General features: G+C 41.6%; 1 protein-coding gene across 1 annotated transcript in view; it reads left to right on the top strand.

The window, feature by feature from the left end:
* Nucleotides 1–17255, top strand: part of FBXL2 (F-box and leucine rich repeat protein 2) — a 97530-nt gene that overhangs the window by 27646 nt on the left and 52629 nt on the right. Inside the window, exon 2 of the mRNA XM_075547087.1 lies at nucleotides 3982–4043. Coding sequence (XP_075403202.1) covers nucleotides 3982–4043 — 62 coding nt within the window. The remainder of the gene's footprint in view (nucleotides 1–3981; nucleotides 4044–17255) is intronic.

Below are 17255 nucleotides of genomic sequence, written 5' to 3'. Positions count from 1 at the left end.
GGTCACCGTGTATCACAGGTTAATAAGCCTTTCTCCTGAGGTCACACGTTTTTCTAATATAGTCCAGCTTCTTGAATTATTTGCTTAGCTTACAGACAGAAAAATGTTGTAAGAATATTCCCCATGCATACACCTTTCTTGATTTTAAAACACACCATCTTCCCTTGCTTGTTCCAATGACTGGTTCTTGGTCTATATACAGGTTCTTTGTTATCAGAGCTAGTGTTTCAGAATTCCCTTTTTTTTTAATAGTTTGTTATTATCCACACAGTCAAACGCTGCCTTTGTGGTCAATGAAACACGTGTAAACGTCTTTCTGGTGTTCTTTACTTTCAGCCGAGATTCACCTGGTTCCAGAACGATATCCTTTGTGCCATATTATTTTTTAAATCAAGTATCAGCTTGAATTTCTAGCTCTTGTCAATGTTGAATTATCTTCAAGTTTTTACTTCACTTAAAGGAACCCTGGTGGTAGTGGATTACAAGTTGGGCTGCTAACCACAAGGTCAGCAGTTTGAAATCACTAGTCAGTCTACCAGAGTCAAAGGTTTTCTACTCCCATATGGCAAAATAATAACAACAAGGGTTCATGCGGGGAGGGGATAAAGCAGAGCTGATACCAAAGAGTTTAAGAAGAACGTGTTTTGAAAATGATGGTGACAGCAATTGTACAATTGTGCTTGATCTAATTGATTTATGGATTGTTATAATATCTGTAAGAGCTCCCAATAAAATGATTTTTTAAGTGAGTCTTGGAAACTCACAGATTGACATTCTGCCCTCTCCTATAGTGTCACTATCAGTCTGCAGCATATCCTTGGCAGTGAGTTTTTAGTATGAGTTGGGTCACCTGTCTTTAGGACACAGTTATGGATCTCTTTCAGACAGTTGGTGAGGTGACTGTTTTCCAAATTTCTTGCTTCCATAAATACAATAAGATACTTCTTTCCAACAATCTACTGGTCATGCCAATATCACATTGTTTCATTTACTGTGGTTTTGTAGTTAATTTTGAAATTAGGAAGTGTGAGCCTTCCCACTTTTTCTTTTTCTAGATTAGTTTGACTGATTGCACAGCTCCTTTAATATATCTACACCATCGAATTATATGTCAATCAAATGGCTTAAAATTAGATGAGTTTGGATAGTCTTAAATCCTTGCATTTCCATGTGGCTTTTAGAATCAACCTGTCAAATTATGTTTTTAAAAGTTTATTTTAGCCCAAATCCCAACTACGTGGATAGCCCCCTCACCCCACAGAAGAATTTACTTCAGAGGACAGCACTGAAGCTGCAGCTCAGGGAGAGGGACATGTCTGATCAGAGCACACGGAGCAAATGAAGGGGGGGACAAAGAGAGAGTGGAGCACATCCTGGACCACAAAGCCTTGAGGATGATATCCCTGCTCAGAGCAACCAGTGTACAGAGAGGACCATATGGCCAGCCCCACTACGAGACACAACATCCCTCACTGACCCATAGCCCTACAGGGGACAACACTGGAGACACAGTGTGGGAATTGCACCCGATCTGACCCACCACACCGAGGCAAAACACTAAGAGCATGCAACAGAACAGCAAGAGGCGCAGAGCAAGGAAGTCCCGAGGGAATACCAAAAATCGACTTTGAGACCAGGGTGTGGCACCCCATCAGATTCAACCGGACAACACTCCTAAAGGTCAATAAACAGACCTTGAACTTTTTACATGCTTTTCTTCTTTTTTTGCCATTGGTTTTTTGTTTTCTTTTGTTGCTTTGTTTTGCTCTGTCTTGTTTTTGTGCATATTATTATCTCTGCAGGTCTATCTAGATAAGGTAGGCAGGATAAACAATCTGGAGGAGAAAACAACTGGAAGTAAGGTTCTGGGTGATGTGGGAGAGGGGGAGGTAGGGGGAAGGAAGTAGGTGTTAACGAACCCAGGGACAAAGGAACAAGTGATCCAAAATCAGTGGCAAGGAGGGTTTAGGAGGACTGGTAGGGCTTAATCAAGGGCAATGTAACCTAGAGGAATTACTGAAACCCAAATGAAGGCTGAGCATGATAGTGGGACAAGAGGAAAGTAAAAGGAAATAGAGGAAAGAACTAGGAGGCAAAGGCATTTATAGAGGTCTAAATATAGGCATGTATATATGTAAATATATTTTTGTGATGAGGAAATACATGTGTATACATTTATAGGTTTAGTATTAAGGTAACAGATGGACATTGGGCTTTCATTCAAGTACTCCCTCAATGCAAGAACACTTTGTTCTATTAAACTGGCATTCCACGATGCTCACCTTCCCGACACAATCTCTGAAGACAAAGCGGGTTCATAAGCAAATGTGGTTAAGGAAGCTGATGGTGTCTAGCTATCAAAAGACACATCATCTGGGGTCTTAAAGGTTTGAAAGTAAACAACCAGCCATCTAGCTGAGAAGCAACAAAACCCACATGGAAGCAGCACACCAGCCTGTGTGATCATGAGGTATTGATGGGATCAGGTATCGGGTATCAAAGAACCAAAAATCATGACATTGTGAATGAGAAGGAATGTGGAGTGGGGACCCAAAGCCCATCTGTAGGCAACTGAACATCCCCTCACAAAAGGGTCACAGGGAAAAGATGAGCCAGTCAGGGTGCAGGGTAGCAACAATGAAACATTCCACTTCCTTGTAGTTCTTTAATGCTCTCCCCCCACCCACTATCATGGTTCCAATTCTACCTTAAAAATTCGGCTTGACCAGAGGATGTACACTGGTACAGATGAGAGCTGGAAACACAGGGAATCCAGGACAGATAAACCCCTCAGGACCAATGAGTGTAGCGATACCAGGAGGGTAACGGAAGGTGGGGTAGAAAGCGGGGAATGGATCACATGAATATACATATAACCCCTCCCTGGGGGATGGACAACAGAAAAGTGGGTGAAGGGAAACATTGGACAGTGTGAGACATGACAAAATAATAATTTATAAATTACCAAGGGTTAGTGAGGGAAGGGAATGGGGAGGGAGGGGAAAATGAGGAGCTAATACCAAGGGCTCAAATAGAAAGCAAATGTTTTAAGAATGATGATGGCAACAAATGTACAAGTGTGCTCGACACTATGTATGGATTGACTGTGATAAGAGTTGTATAAGCCCCCAATAAAATGATTTTTAAAAGAAAAAAGTTTATTTTAATAGGCAGTAGGTTAAATATGTAGATCAATTTGAGAACTTTTGCTGTTGGTATCTGAGAGCTGTGTTCAACTCATGTGACACAATAAATAGAACTGGTCTGTGGGATTTTCTTGACTGTAATCTTTATGGGAGCAGGTCACTAGGTCTTTTTCCATCAGAGCAGCTGGGTGGATTTGAACTGCCCACCTTGTCAGCTAGAAGATGAATGCTTAACTGTTGGCACTAACAGAGCTCCTTGAGGAATACTGCTTTCCTGCTCTATTCAGTCGTCTAATCCATGAACATATGAATTCCTAAGTATTTTTATGCTATTAGAAAATAATGGGGATAAAAGAAAATAATGAAATTATTTTCTAAATTTTGTTTTTGATTGTTCATTGTTAGTGTATCGAATGACTTCATTTTTGTGAATTGACATATTCTTCAGACTTGCTAAACTCTAATTAGTTCTCATAGATTTCTTAGGGATTCTTTAGTATTTTGTATATATAAGATTATGTCATCCAATAATAGAAATTGCTTTGTTTTATCCTCTCCAATGTACGTGTCTTTTATTTGCTTTTCTTGCTAAATTGCCTTGGCTAAATCTCTCATACAAAGTAACATAAAGGTGACTGTTGCCCTGTTTTATGAAGTAAATATTTTTATATCCATTATTATTGGAGTATTGTAGCTTCACGAAATTGGTGTAATTAATTATGTAGGGCCCTGGCTGTCCTGTTCTGTTTGATACAAACAACATGTAACAATGCTTTTGTTTTTCAGTATTGACGGGAGTACATTGTAAGTGTTTTCTTTTTCCATCTTCTTCCAGGTTTTCTCAAACAACGATGAAGGCCTTATTAACAAAAAGTTACCTAAAGAACTTCTGTTAAGGTAAGTGTAGGTAGGTTTTAGATAAAGAGTTTGGATCGGTCTTCAAGTTCCAAGAGCTGCTTCTTTCTCACTACGAGGCCAGAGCATAGACAGACAGAAGTAGCCTAACTGACTGTTTGTTTTTGTTTTATAGAATGCTGTTCAGCTTGTTGTTAAGTTTTACTTGGTCTAATCCAGAATGTACTAAAGTATGTACATAGCATTGGTCTGGATTCTTTTTGTAATGTGGTAAGTATTGTGATAATCTTCAGTAGGTGCCACTGTTTCGATTTCAGTAGATAACTGACATGTCAGGTTGTGAGCTCCTAAAGACTTTTTGATGCTTTCTGATAGATGCGTTTTTAATAAGTGCAAAAAAAGGGTAAAGTTTTGTTATGTTCTCATCAATCACTTAAAACGCTGTCAGTTTCAAATATTGATTAGTTTTCACTCATTTTGTGAGAATTGTGTGCTTAGTGACTGTAAGAACTGCGACACAAGCTTTTCATATTTTTATTTCTAGTCTCATTGCATATGGAAGGTTTCCAAAACTTTATGGAAAAAATTCATGATCTTTTAACTCTATTTTTCCATGAACTTTGTGGAGCCCCCTGAGTGAAACAATAAATGCTGTTTTGTTGGTCAGCTTTATGAAACAACATTTGTTGATCCCGAGGTAGTGCCATTCCCTCAGGATTCTGTAATCATGGAAGAAACCTTATTTTAGTTTTGGATGCTGTTACATTTTAGCTCTTTATAAAACTAATGCATATATAAAGGGTAATCTTTAAATGACATTTCCCAAACTTCGTTTCTCATAGCACCATTATCCACAGTACAAAACAAATAGCAGTCCTGTGATCAAATAAATCTGGGAGACCCTGGGTTAAACAAACAAAGTATATGCATTAAAAAATGTGTTTTAATTCAGGACTTCTCAGAGCTATCATAGTGATGCCCCGAGAGGGGTAGCTGTGGCTTTTCAGACTTACTGACTCTGGGAGGAGCCTCTCATGGCTGTGACCTTGCTCCACCTCGTTGTGATGTTGGGGAATAAGGAGGAGCCTTGTTTAAGAGCTGGTGGTCCTTCTTTTCATCTCTACCTGGGGGTGCATGGTAAACACAGCAGGGCCCTCACCTTCCGTGTTCTTGGGATGCTCGACTCCTCACAGTGGTGTGAGGACTGAGCTTCCTGATGGTGGTGGTCCTGTTTCAGGGGCTTTGGTGAGTGGTCCTTCGCCGTCATTTGTCATTATCGGCATGAGCTCATTCCACTCAGTGAAACAATACATCGTTTGATAACAAGGTCATATGAAACGTGTCGCCATTAGATGTTATTCCAATAGAACCAATATTTGTTGGGAAAAGAGACTATTCTTGGCATTTAGATCATTTTGACTTCAGGAAGTTGTGAAAGACAGGCGTGTTTATTTAGCATATAAGCCCAGCACACTGTTAAAACCAGGACTGCCAGGACAGGGCAGGCACCTGCAGCAGCAGGGAACGCCGTCCCCAAGACACTGCCGTGGGCCTGGAGTCCGTGGGATCGAACAGTGCTCCAGGCCCAGTCAGAATGTCGGTCCAGCACAGCCCTGAGCAGGAATATGAATATGGAGAACTTACTCTGGGGAATCCTAGCCCGCTTCAGGCTGACCCATATTAGTCACTCGACACTGGGATGTGATTAAACTCCACCCTTTGCATGATTACTTCTGTCTGACTCAGGATGTTAATTGCATCTTTTTCACTTGCGATACAGTAGCTTTTACACTCTACTCAACCTTGGAACAGTTCTCATCTGTTGAGAAAGAAGAATGGGGCTAGGCCACACTGAAAAAAGTGAAGAGTCAAGAAATTGCATCACTTTTTGTGTGGTGTGCTCTCTAAGCGGGGGTCTCAGAATTAATTTAGTTCTTTAAAAAATCCGTGATGAGCCCAGCTGCTAGGTGTCCTGGAGGGAGGCTGCCGTCATAGTTACAGCTTTGGAATCGCAAGCGCATGCCTTGCGACCACCTGGCACACCACGGTTGCCCTGAGAGTAATGCTTGTAGCACGTCTTCGTAGACCTGCAGCCCAGTGCCGCTCTGATTTTGGATTCGGTGAGGGGAATTTGAAGCACTGCCACGACAGTGACTCATTAATCTCAAAATTAACTCCATTGATTTATTTACTTCATGATGGCCTTTAAATAATTTCTTTTTGCTCTGAGTCTTTTTATTCCAGTTCTGGTAGCTCTCCCATTCCCTAGCAATAGCCTTTTTAAGTGAAACATTGAAGAAGGATGGGAAGCAGGTGACCAAAGAGCCATCTTCATCATCTGTTAATTTCACTCTTAAGTGCAACCCAGTCCCACCCTGTACCCCCATTCATAGAACTTATAGCTTGGTCATTTTCTGTTCATTTAAGTGATGTCTTCCCTCGACTTACTCTGTGACTTCACATGGTCCCCTTCTGGGACAGTGCCGACTATTTGTATTCTTTTTGAATCCCTACTTACTTCTAGTCACACTTCATCAGTCAGTATGTGTAGATCCTTTGACTTTATGACATTCTGACTTGCCTGCAGGTAAGGTCATTTTCTCGTGTGCTATTTGTGAGCGCATCTGTTTTTGCCCTCTTAAATTCTCCCTCGCGGCTTTCCCAGGCCATCAGGAGACGCCGTGGCTTCTTTGGAGCCTTATTGAACAAGCTTAGTTGGAATGATGTGCATGCCACTTCTTATCTCTGTATCACTTTGGATCCGCTCAGAAAAAGCTTAGTTTCCTTTCCATCTGACGGTCATACTGCTAATTTTAAGAAGACTCGTTGCTTCTTAAAATTAATTCACAAATTCACAAAGTTAATTCACAAATTCCTTCCACCAAATGCTTAGTTTATCACGAACAACTTTTTCTACACAGCTTGCATTGATAAATTAAAAGTACCCCAATTCTTCTATTGCGCTTTGATCCCACACAGCTCAACAAGCCGCTTGTACTTTTATTCTTCGTGAGAATACATTTTTAGAATGCTTACAACGATGGGGACATTTAATTTGTTGTCCTATTGTAAATCTGTGTGTCCTTGCTTGTTCTCATAATTACTGTGTAACTTTTGGAGCCAGACTTTCAGGGATGACATTTCAGTGCTCTCCCTATATTAGCTTTGTGACTTTAATTACTTATTTCTCTGGGTCTTAACTTCATCAACTGTCAAACGGTAATATTAGTTCTTTATGTTGCTGCTCTCTTAGCGTACTTGGGCCTAATCAATGTTAAATAAATGTTAAATCTTACTCTTATTAACTAATACCAAATTTTGGATGACTGCTTACTGGTAGATGATATTGCTGCTGCTGCAACTGGTAAAGCAGTCTGTCCTGGATCTTAATATATGCATCTTAATAACCAACCCCCAGACCCACACCTGCTGCCAACTACCAACTCCAAATCACTACAGTACTATAACAGGTTCCATAACATAATATTTCATTTAGCAAACAGCCTCATCTTTATCCCATAGAGTGACTGTTGGGTTTCAACTACTGACCTTAAGGTTAGCAGTAGCCTTACATATAATTCAGAATACCCCCAGGGCTCCTTATACTATTGCTAAAAGCATTTCAACTAATTGATTATTAAGTAAGCCTATGTAACCCAATATTTCATTACATCATTATCAACCAATTCATTCACTTCCTGATTGCAAAATCTGCAACAACCACAGTAGTCAAATTAGACTGGTATTAGTACGACAGGCACGTAGACCAAGAAAATAGAACTCAGACTCCAGAAGCAAACCCATTCACCTAGCGATAGCTGGTCTTTGACAATGGAATAAATGCCTTAAATAAGGGAAGAGACAGACTCCACCAGGACATATTAAAATGACAGTGTCTCGGAAAGAACTGTTCCCTCTTTTGAGAAATTACTGTCTTTGAGTGGAATATTGGCCTAAAACTCAGATTATACACTTTGGTGTTAATTTGTTTGGCTTCAAGTTTTTATTTCTGTGGTGGTGCTTTTAACATGTCAGTGATAAAATGAAGATATGAATAAAGTGATTCACGGGAGATAGTGATGATACATGCAATAAATAGCTCCAAACATTCTGAGAAGTTTGTGTTAGAATGAAATAATAATGAAAGAGATCTCTTTAATACAGATTGAAAAAAACAAGCTTAAGTTAAATCATTATTGGTGTAATTTTCTCACCTTGTCTAGCTTACTTGCATACACTGCAAAATTAAGTCTCAGTGTATGTGGTTGGAGAAGGAAGGTTTGCCTTTCTCAATTGAGAGTGCTGAGTCTAGGGCAATAGAGAATTATAAACAAATAGTTCACAATTGTGTATAATTTAGCAGTTTTAGTAGCGGAATCTGGTAGGGGAAATGATAGCATGACTAGTGCTTACATTTTTAAATATTCCTTTTTGAAGTTTTGTGAAATTGTGTTTTTTGTTGAATCCTGCTGGTGTGCAGTCACCGAGCCTCGGGGAGCAGTTGTAGTAGGAGCCCATCCTGTTGTGGGTGTGCAGTTGAGAGGGTATTCTTGCCTGCCGGGTGGTTTCAGTACTCTGTACACTAGTTCCAGGACTGGTGCCTCTGCATCCTGCCATCTGTGATGCGTGCTGCCTTACACACACACATGTGCACACGCAAAAACACACAATCTATGTCCTATCTGTGATGCGTGCTGCCTTATACACACACCCAATCTACGTCCTGCTATCTGTGATGTGTGCTGCCTGTACCTTCCCCCCCCTCTCTTTCTCTTCCCCTCCCTGCCTCCCTCTTTCCCTCCCTCTTCCTCTCCCTCTAACAGGTAAGATGCTCTTTTGGGGTATACATAACTATGTCCAGTGTTCAAATATCGTTGCAAATTTTGTTATTAATGAATTTGTTTTTGATTTGTTGGCTTTGCTTGTTCTGATTTACCTTCCATGAAGCAATGTGAGACCAAATGAATAGGTACATTGAAACTATAATACATAAGGCCCTTCCTTTTTGTTACCTCTCTAAATTATTTTATACTGTTTATCATGGCAGGAGAAAATTTTACTTTTGCCAAGTTAGGGTTGTCCTTGTATGTTAAAACCTCGATGATGGCTTTGGATTTTTAACCTACAATGAAGTGGCCTGAGACACCAATAAAACTCCATAGATAATAAGTATAGATCTAAACCCAAGTGGAAGGTGAATTATGAGAATGACGAGTGCAATGAATGTATAAGGGTGCTTTGCATAGGACAGGCTGGATGAACTATCTGGAGGAAAAACAACGGGACCGACAGTTCCGGGGGGACTTGGGGTAGGGGGGTAAGGGGGGGAAGGAAGTGGTGTTAACAAACCCAGGGACAAGGGAAAAACATGGGACCCTAAATGGTAGAGAAGGGGGAGTGGCAGGCCTGGTGGGAAATGATCAAGGGTAAGGTTGCTTAGAGAAGAGGTATACTCTAGCCCAGGTAGCGACGAAGCATGGTAGCAGGGCAGGAGGAAAGTCAAGGGAGATGGAGGAAAGAGCTAGGAGTCAAAGGGCATTCATGGAGGTCTAGACAAAGACATGTACATGCAAATATATATAGGAGGATGGGGAAATAGATCTATGTGTCTATATTTATAGGTCAAGTATTAAGGTGACGGAAGGACCTTGGGCCTCTACTCAAACACTCCCTCAATGCATGAATACCTTCTTTTATTAAATTGGAACTCTATGATGCTCACTCTCCCGACACAACGGCTGGAGCCAAAGTGCGTGAACAAGTAAATGTGGTGAAGAAAGCTGATGGTGCCCGGCTATCAAAAGAGATAGTGACTGGGGTCTTAAAGGCTTGAAGATAAACAAGCGGCCATCTAGCTCAGAAGCAACAAAGTCCACATGGAAGAACACACCAGCCTGTGTGATCGAGTGGTCCCGAAGGGATCAGTTACCAGGCATCAAAGAACAAAAAATCATATCATTGACTGCACACCTCCATGATAGGATCGCTGAAGACAAATGGGTGCATAAGCAAATGTGGTGAAGAAAGCTGATGGTGCCCGGCTATCAAAAGAGATAATGTCTGGGGTCTTAAAGGCTTGAAGGTGAACAAGCGGCCATCTAGCTCAGAAGCAAAAAAGCCCACATGGAAGAAGCACACCGGCCAGTGCGATCACGAGGTGCCAAGGTACCAGGTATAAGGCATCATGCAAAAAAAAAAAAAGATATAAGTGTGTGTATGTATGTGTATATGTGTGTATATGTATATATGTATATATATACCATATTAAATGAAGGGGGAAGTGCAGAGTGAAGACCCAAGGCCCAAGTGTCGGCCAATGGAGATCCCCTCATAGAGGGGTTTAAGAGAGGAGATGGGTTAATTAGGGTGCGAGATAGTACCGATGAAGAACACAGCTTTCCCCCAGATCCTGGATGCTTTCTCCCCCCAACTACCATGATCCAAATTCTACCTTGCAGGGCTGGATAGGACAGAGGCTGTACATTGGTACATGTGAGGGCTGGAGGTACAGGGAATCCAGGGTGGATGATACCTTCAGGACCAAGGGTGTGAGGGACGATGCTGGGAGAGTGGAGGGTGAGTGGGTTGGAAAGGGGGAACTGATTACAAGGATCCACATGTGACCTCTTCCCTGGGAGAGGGACAGCAGAGAAGGGGGGAAGGGAGACTCCGGATAGGGCAAGATATGACAAAATAACGATGTATAAATTACCAAGGGCACATGAGGGATGGGGGAAAGGGGAGGGAGGGGGAAAAAAAAAAGAGGACCTGATGCAAGGGGCTTAAGTGGTGAGCAAATGCCTTGAGAATGATTGGGGCAGGGAATGTATGGATGTGCTTTATACAATTGATGTATGTATATGTATGGATTGTGATAAGAGTTGTATGAGTCCCTAATAAAATGTAAGAAAAGAAAAGAGGAGAAAAAATGATTAGGGCAAAGACTGTACAGATGTGCTTTATACAATTGATGTATGTATATGTATGAACTGTGATAAGAATTGTATGAGCCCCAATAAATTGTTTTAAAAAAAGGGTGCTTTGCTCAATTGATGTATGTACGGATTGTGATAAGAGCTTTATGAGCCCCAATAAAAAGATTAAAATATTTTCCCCATTAAAAAAAGTATAGATCTAGATACAGTCTGCCTGAATGTCTGATTCCTGGAACATTATCTTATAATCCAGTTGGTTAAAACCGTGAATACAGTTGCTATAACAGAAAAGATTGGTTAATTTGTCTCTGTGAAAATAGGACAAAAAATAACCATACCAAAGAAAAATAGCAGCCATGAGTCAAAAATAGCAGTCACATGCTATAATCAATGATTAATTTCTTCAGTGTTCAAAGGAAAACATCCTTAAAACTTAAGAAAAAAAACTAAAAAAATTACATAGGATTCCTTGGTTTAAAAGATAATTTATATCGTAAGTATATGTGTGGCTAAAACACATTCTGTTTACTTTTGCTTGTTTATTGTCCCTGTAGAAAATAGAAGATCTTTTGGAGATACATTGGTCACAAATATTGTTACCAAGAGTGATCCATGGTGTGCTCCTTGCTGCTGTTCATTAATTTTTACTACTGACCAATATTCCTTTGGGTCAGTGTCCCAAATTTGCTGATTGGTTTCCCTTTTGATGAGTATCTGAATTGTTTCCAGTGGTTTTGTAATAAGTCATGCTGGTATTTTTGTAACTGTCACTTGAATGTACATTTGAAAGTTTCTGTAGGAGTAACTTTGTCAGGAATTATAGTCTAAGCAAACACTTTATAATATTTGAATGTTTCTCCAAAGTAGCCCTACCAATTTATACTCATACCAGAAATGGATAAGAGACTCAGTTGAGCCATATCCTTTTAAACACTTAGTATTTTCACATTTTAATTTGTACCAAAAATGTGTAAAATGGCATCCCACTGTGCTCTCGGCTTGAATTTCTCTGAATTCTAGGGAATTCTAAGGTTCAGCATCTGGGTATGTGTTTATCAGCCACGTATGTTTCTTCTATGAAATACATGTTTATATTTTTTTGCCTATTGCTCGTTTTTTTATTGCTTTGTGGGAGTTTATATATTCCCAGTAGAGGTTAAGTTTTATCTTACAAGTATTTTCTCCCACTTCGTAGGTTATTTTTTAAAGTGTTTTTTTTCCCTTCATGAATACACATCTTAAAAAAAAAGTTCCAGTTTTTATTGTGAATCGGGCAATGGTTCACAGAGCAAATGAGTTTCCCAACTCAGTAGTCCTTGCACATGTTGTTTCATTGATTATAGTCCCACATTATAATATTCCGTATCACATTTCCTCCCTGTTTCCACCCCTGCTTCTTGCCTAACCTTTCCTGCAGAACTGTGCCCTTTTGCAAATACCGCCCTGCAGACCTCCAGTGATGGCTTATTCTAAGGAATACATCCGTCGCTAGTATTACTGTCTGCCTTACAGCCCTGTGTGTTGTTTGGCTGAAACTTTGAGCCACAGGGCCAGCTCCGTTCCAGGCCTGCAGAGTGACGAAGGGCCATGGTCTCAGGCGTTTCCACCGCCTATCTGCCTAGCAAACGCAGTCTGCTTTTTATGCTTTTTAAATCTAGTTCCAAAATGTCCTCCTATTGTATCTTCAAATCCCTAACCAAACTCCCTGCCATTGAGTAGATTCTGACTCATAGTGACTCTTCTCCTCCTGAAGATTTTATTTATTTTTTAAATCATTTTATTGGGGGCTCATACTACTCTCATCACAATCCATTGTGTCAAGCACATTTGCACATTTGTTGCCCTCATCATTCTCAAAACATTTTCCTTCTACTTGAGCCCTTGCTATCAGCTCCTCATTTTTCCCCTCCCTCCCTATCCTTCCTCCCTCACCTTTGATCATTTATAAATTATTATTATCTTTTCATATCTTATGATGCGGTCCAGCGTTCCCCGCTAGGTGGGTAAGGCTTCGACGCGTGGGAGACAGAAATCACACAACTCAAAGGTTGCGGTGACTGCTCCAATTTTATTCATGCAAAACTTCAACTTACATATTCTTTTTCTTGGCTTAAAGCTTATGGCCTGAGATCATACATTAGGAAATTCTCAGGCCACAAGACTGTAACAAGTTACATCAATCACATCATGATTCTTGGTTAAAAATTAGTACATCTTGAAACTAAAACTTTCTCTTACAAGGGTGATAGACGTAAGCCTTCTAACAATAACTGATCACACTTCATCCACCGAGGGTGCATTGTGCTAACTATGAAATCAATAAAGCATTAATACATTTCATTATCAAAAATGACTTGACAGGCTTTGACTGTTCTTTCTGTTCTTTCTTAGGCTGTTCTATGGCTTTCATTTCTTGTTCTTACTCTTCCACTAAGTTCCCATAATTAAACCCCCAAAAGTCTTTCTGTACCAAGGTGTGAGTTGCCTCACAATAGGTAGCTTTGCTTCAGTGGACTTCAAACATCACGGAGGCCGCCTTCTTGCTAACTGTTCCATAAAACTTAAACTACTAAAAGGAACTTGTACACCTTTCTTTGTTAACTATTCTTATGCCATTTTCATTGTAAGCCCTCGTATAAGGTAAATCAAGGCCAGGAACTGTATTTCTCTGGGTTATTTCCTGGAGGGGGATGCCATATTCTGCCCCCTTTGCGGTAACCAAGATAAGGAAAGGGGAAAACCGTGGGAAGAGGATAAACTTTTTTAGAATCTTGCCCAAAAGCACTCCAAATAATTACGGCAAGGCCAATCAAACAAGTCCAAATACATATCGAGAGCGGGTTTGGGCAGCCAACTCCCACCGTCCAGCTTCTCTGAAGCCGGGCCAGGCGTCGTTTGACTCTGTCTTCGACGTCACGCGGCAGGACTGGTCCCCTCAATCTTACACTGACTGATGGCTCCCTTTACCCACTATTCTGTTGTCCATCCCCCAGGGAGGGGGTTATATGTAGATCCTTGTGATTGGTTTCCCCTTTCTCCCTCACTTTCCCTCCACCCTCCCAGTATTGCCATTCTCACCACTGGTCCTGAGACGTTCATCTGTCCTGGATTCCCTATGTTTCCAGTTCCTATCTGTGCCAGTGTACATCCTCTGGTCTAGCCAGATTTCTAAGGTAAGATTGGGATCATGATAGTGGGTAGGGAGGAAGCATTAAAGAACTAGAAGGAAGTGGTATGTTTCATTGTTGCTACACTGCACCCTGACTGGCTCGTCTCCTCCCTGCAACCCTTCTGTAAGGGGATGTCCAATTGCCTACAGATGAGCTTTGGTTCCCATTCCATACTCCCCCTCATTCACAATGTTATGATGTTGTGTTCTTTGATGCCTGATACCCCATCCCATTGACACCTCATGATCACACAGGCTGGTGTGCTTCTTCCATGTGGGCTTTGTTGCTTCTGAGCTAGATGGCCGGTTGTTTATTTTCAAGCCTTTAAGACCCCAAATGCTATATCTTTTGATAGCACTCTCATATATAAATTTATTTACATATGTACATGCCTGTATTTCCCATCCTCATATATAAATATATTTACATATATACATGCCTATATTTAGACCTCTATAAATGCCCTGTGCCTCCTAGTTCTTTCCTCTATTTCCTTTTACTTTCCTCTTGTCCCACTATCATGCTCAGCCTTTATTTGGGTTTCAGTAATTCCTCTGGGTTACATTGCCCTTGATTAAGCTCTACTAGGCTTCCTACACCCTCCTCACCACCAATTTTAGATCACTTGTTGTTCCCTTGTCCCTGAGTTTGTTAATATCCACTTCCTTTCCCCCACCTCCTCCTTTCCCATATCCACCCCCAACCATAGATCCTGTTGTTTTCTCCTCCAGATTGTTTATCCTACCTATCTTATTTAGATAGACCTACAGAGATAATAATATGCACAAGAAAACAAAGCAACAAAAAATGCCCCCTCCCCCCCCAAAAAAGACTGTAAATAGTTCAAGGTCTGTTTGTTAACCTTTAGGAGTGTTGTCCGGTTGAATCTGATGGGGTGCCACACCCTGGCCTCAAAGTCAATTTTTGGTATTCCCTCGGGACTTCCTTGCTCTGCGCCTCTTGCTGTTCTGTTGCTCGCTCTTAGTGTTTTGCCTCGGTGTGGTGGGGTCAGATCGGGTGCAATTCCCACACTGTGTCTCCAGTGTTGTCCCCTGTAGGGCTATGGGTCAGTGAGGGATGTTGTGTCTCGTAGTGGGGCTGGCCATATGGTCCTCTCTGTGCACTGGTTGCTCTGAGCAGGTATATCATCCTCAAGGCTTTGTGGTCCAGGATGTGCTCCACTCTCTCTTCCTACCCCTTCATTTGCTCCAGTGTACTCTGAGCTGACAAGTCCCTCTCCCTGAGCTGCAGTTTCAATTCTGTCCTCTGAAGTAAATTCTTCAGGGGGTTGGGGGTGGGGTGGGGAGGCTATCCATGTAGTTGGGATTGGGGCTGGCCCCTCAGACCTCTCTACTGGCTGCCTGCTCTCCTGGAAGATTTAGACAAGTGCTGGTGTCACAGTGGGTTACCAATTGGGCTGCTAATTGCCCTCAAGGTCAGCAGTTCAAGCTGGAGCAAAGTGAGGCTTTCTACTCCTATTAATATTTAGTGTTGAAAACGCACAGAATCTGTCCTATAGGGTCATTATAAATTGGAATCAACTCAATGGCAGTGAGATTTTGAGTAATTATGAATTTACTTTATTCCACATTACACACACAATAGATTCAGAATGACAGCACAGTGGTTACTGAAGACAGTTAAAAATTTTCTTGCATATTTCTCCATATCTTCATTTTTAAATGAGGATAAATGTACTAAATCTTTGTCACTATAGAGCCATCACATATAGCCCTCTACCCTTGTTAGTCCTCATGTAGCATATTTAAGGTTCACCACCAGTCCCTCTGTCGGTGTCCGTTTAGGGTTTCCCTGTCTCATCCTCTTTTTCAGAATATTCCTCAGAAATAGTTTATGGTCAGGAAAATATCTGAACTTTTCTGTGTTGGTAGCAGTTTGTCTGTGTCCTTTATGCTTGAAAGCCAGTTTTATTAGCTATAAACTTCTTGGTTCAAATTTTCATTTCCTGATTATCTTAAATATGTTACTGTATTTTCTTCCAGCATAACAATTTACATTAGCTCTCAAGATTGGAAGGTAATTCTGTGTTCTTTGGGACCATCTGGACAAGGGCATCCCCACCCTCCGGAATCTGAGAGCTAACTATGGATTCTGGTTGGGGGCCTGTTGGCCCTAGGTTGGGCCTCACTTTCCAGGCCCATTGAGATGGCAGCTCAGTGATAGGTCCCATTCTCCTAGTCCATTTGAGTGGTGACTCCCCCACACCAACACAGGAGGCCCCACCCATTCCTCTGCCTCTTAGGCATGGCAGACCTGCTTCCTCAGCTTTAGGCAGTGGCCCCTTCTCCCTGGTATCCTTGAACTGCATGCAGCCCCCCTTCGAGACTCTGGAGCTGAGTTGGTGAAAATCTCTCTCTCTCAAACTGAGGCCACTCCCAGGTGATCTAGGTTTGTACTGTTGAGCAGAGAAGAGAACAAGCACTGCCATGCAGTCTGTGCTGACTCCGAGGGACCCTATATGGCAGGGCAGAACTGCCCCCGTGGGTTTCTGAGACCGTAACTTTTTACCAGAGTGGACAGCTTGCTGAGTATTGGCTGGCAGTTTCACACCGCTAACTGCTCAGCAGCCCGACATGAATGACCACCTTAAAACTCTTCACACCTCCACTCAATCAATGCTCAACCCCACACTGCTATGTTTTAAGTATTTGTAAAAGTAGTACCTCACCCTCCAGTCCTTACTTCCCAATTCAGTCTTAGTTATCCAGAGCTGCTACCACACGAATACCACAAATAGGTAGCTTAGCAAACAGTAATTGATTTTCTCACCGTGTAGGGCCCTAGACGTGTGAATTTAGCACACTGGCTCTAGGAGAAAGCTTTCTGTCTGTCGGCTCTGATGGAAGGTTCCTCTTTGGAGCTTTTGCTCGTGAGCAATCTTCATGTGGAGTGGCATCTCTTTTCCCCATCTCTGCTTCCTCACTTCCTACTTTAATCCGTGCAGCTCCGCAGAGACATACCCTGTACTAATCCTGTCTCTCTACCGTTGCAAAGACAATTGCCAAGTGGAATGCCAATCACAGGTGTTTTCTTACCCATTTACGTGTAGGTGGACGTTTGGGTTGTTGACTCCTTTTGGCTGTTGTGAAAGGTGCTGCAGTGAGCCCTGGTGCACGGGGTCTGTGGAC

Source organism: Tenrec ecaudatus, chromosome 4 (assembly GCF_050624435.1).
Source record: "Tenrec ecaudatus isolate mTenEca1 chromosome 4, mTenEca1.hap1, whole genome shotgun sequence".
Classification (NCBI taxonomy): domain Eukaryota; kingdom Metazoa; phylum Chordata; class Mammalia; order Afrosoricida; family Tenrecidae; genus Tenrec; species Tenrec ecaudatus.
Note: the sequence above shows the minus strand (reverse complement) of the source record. Positions and strands in the feature narration are given on the sequence as shown.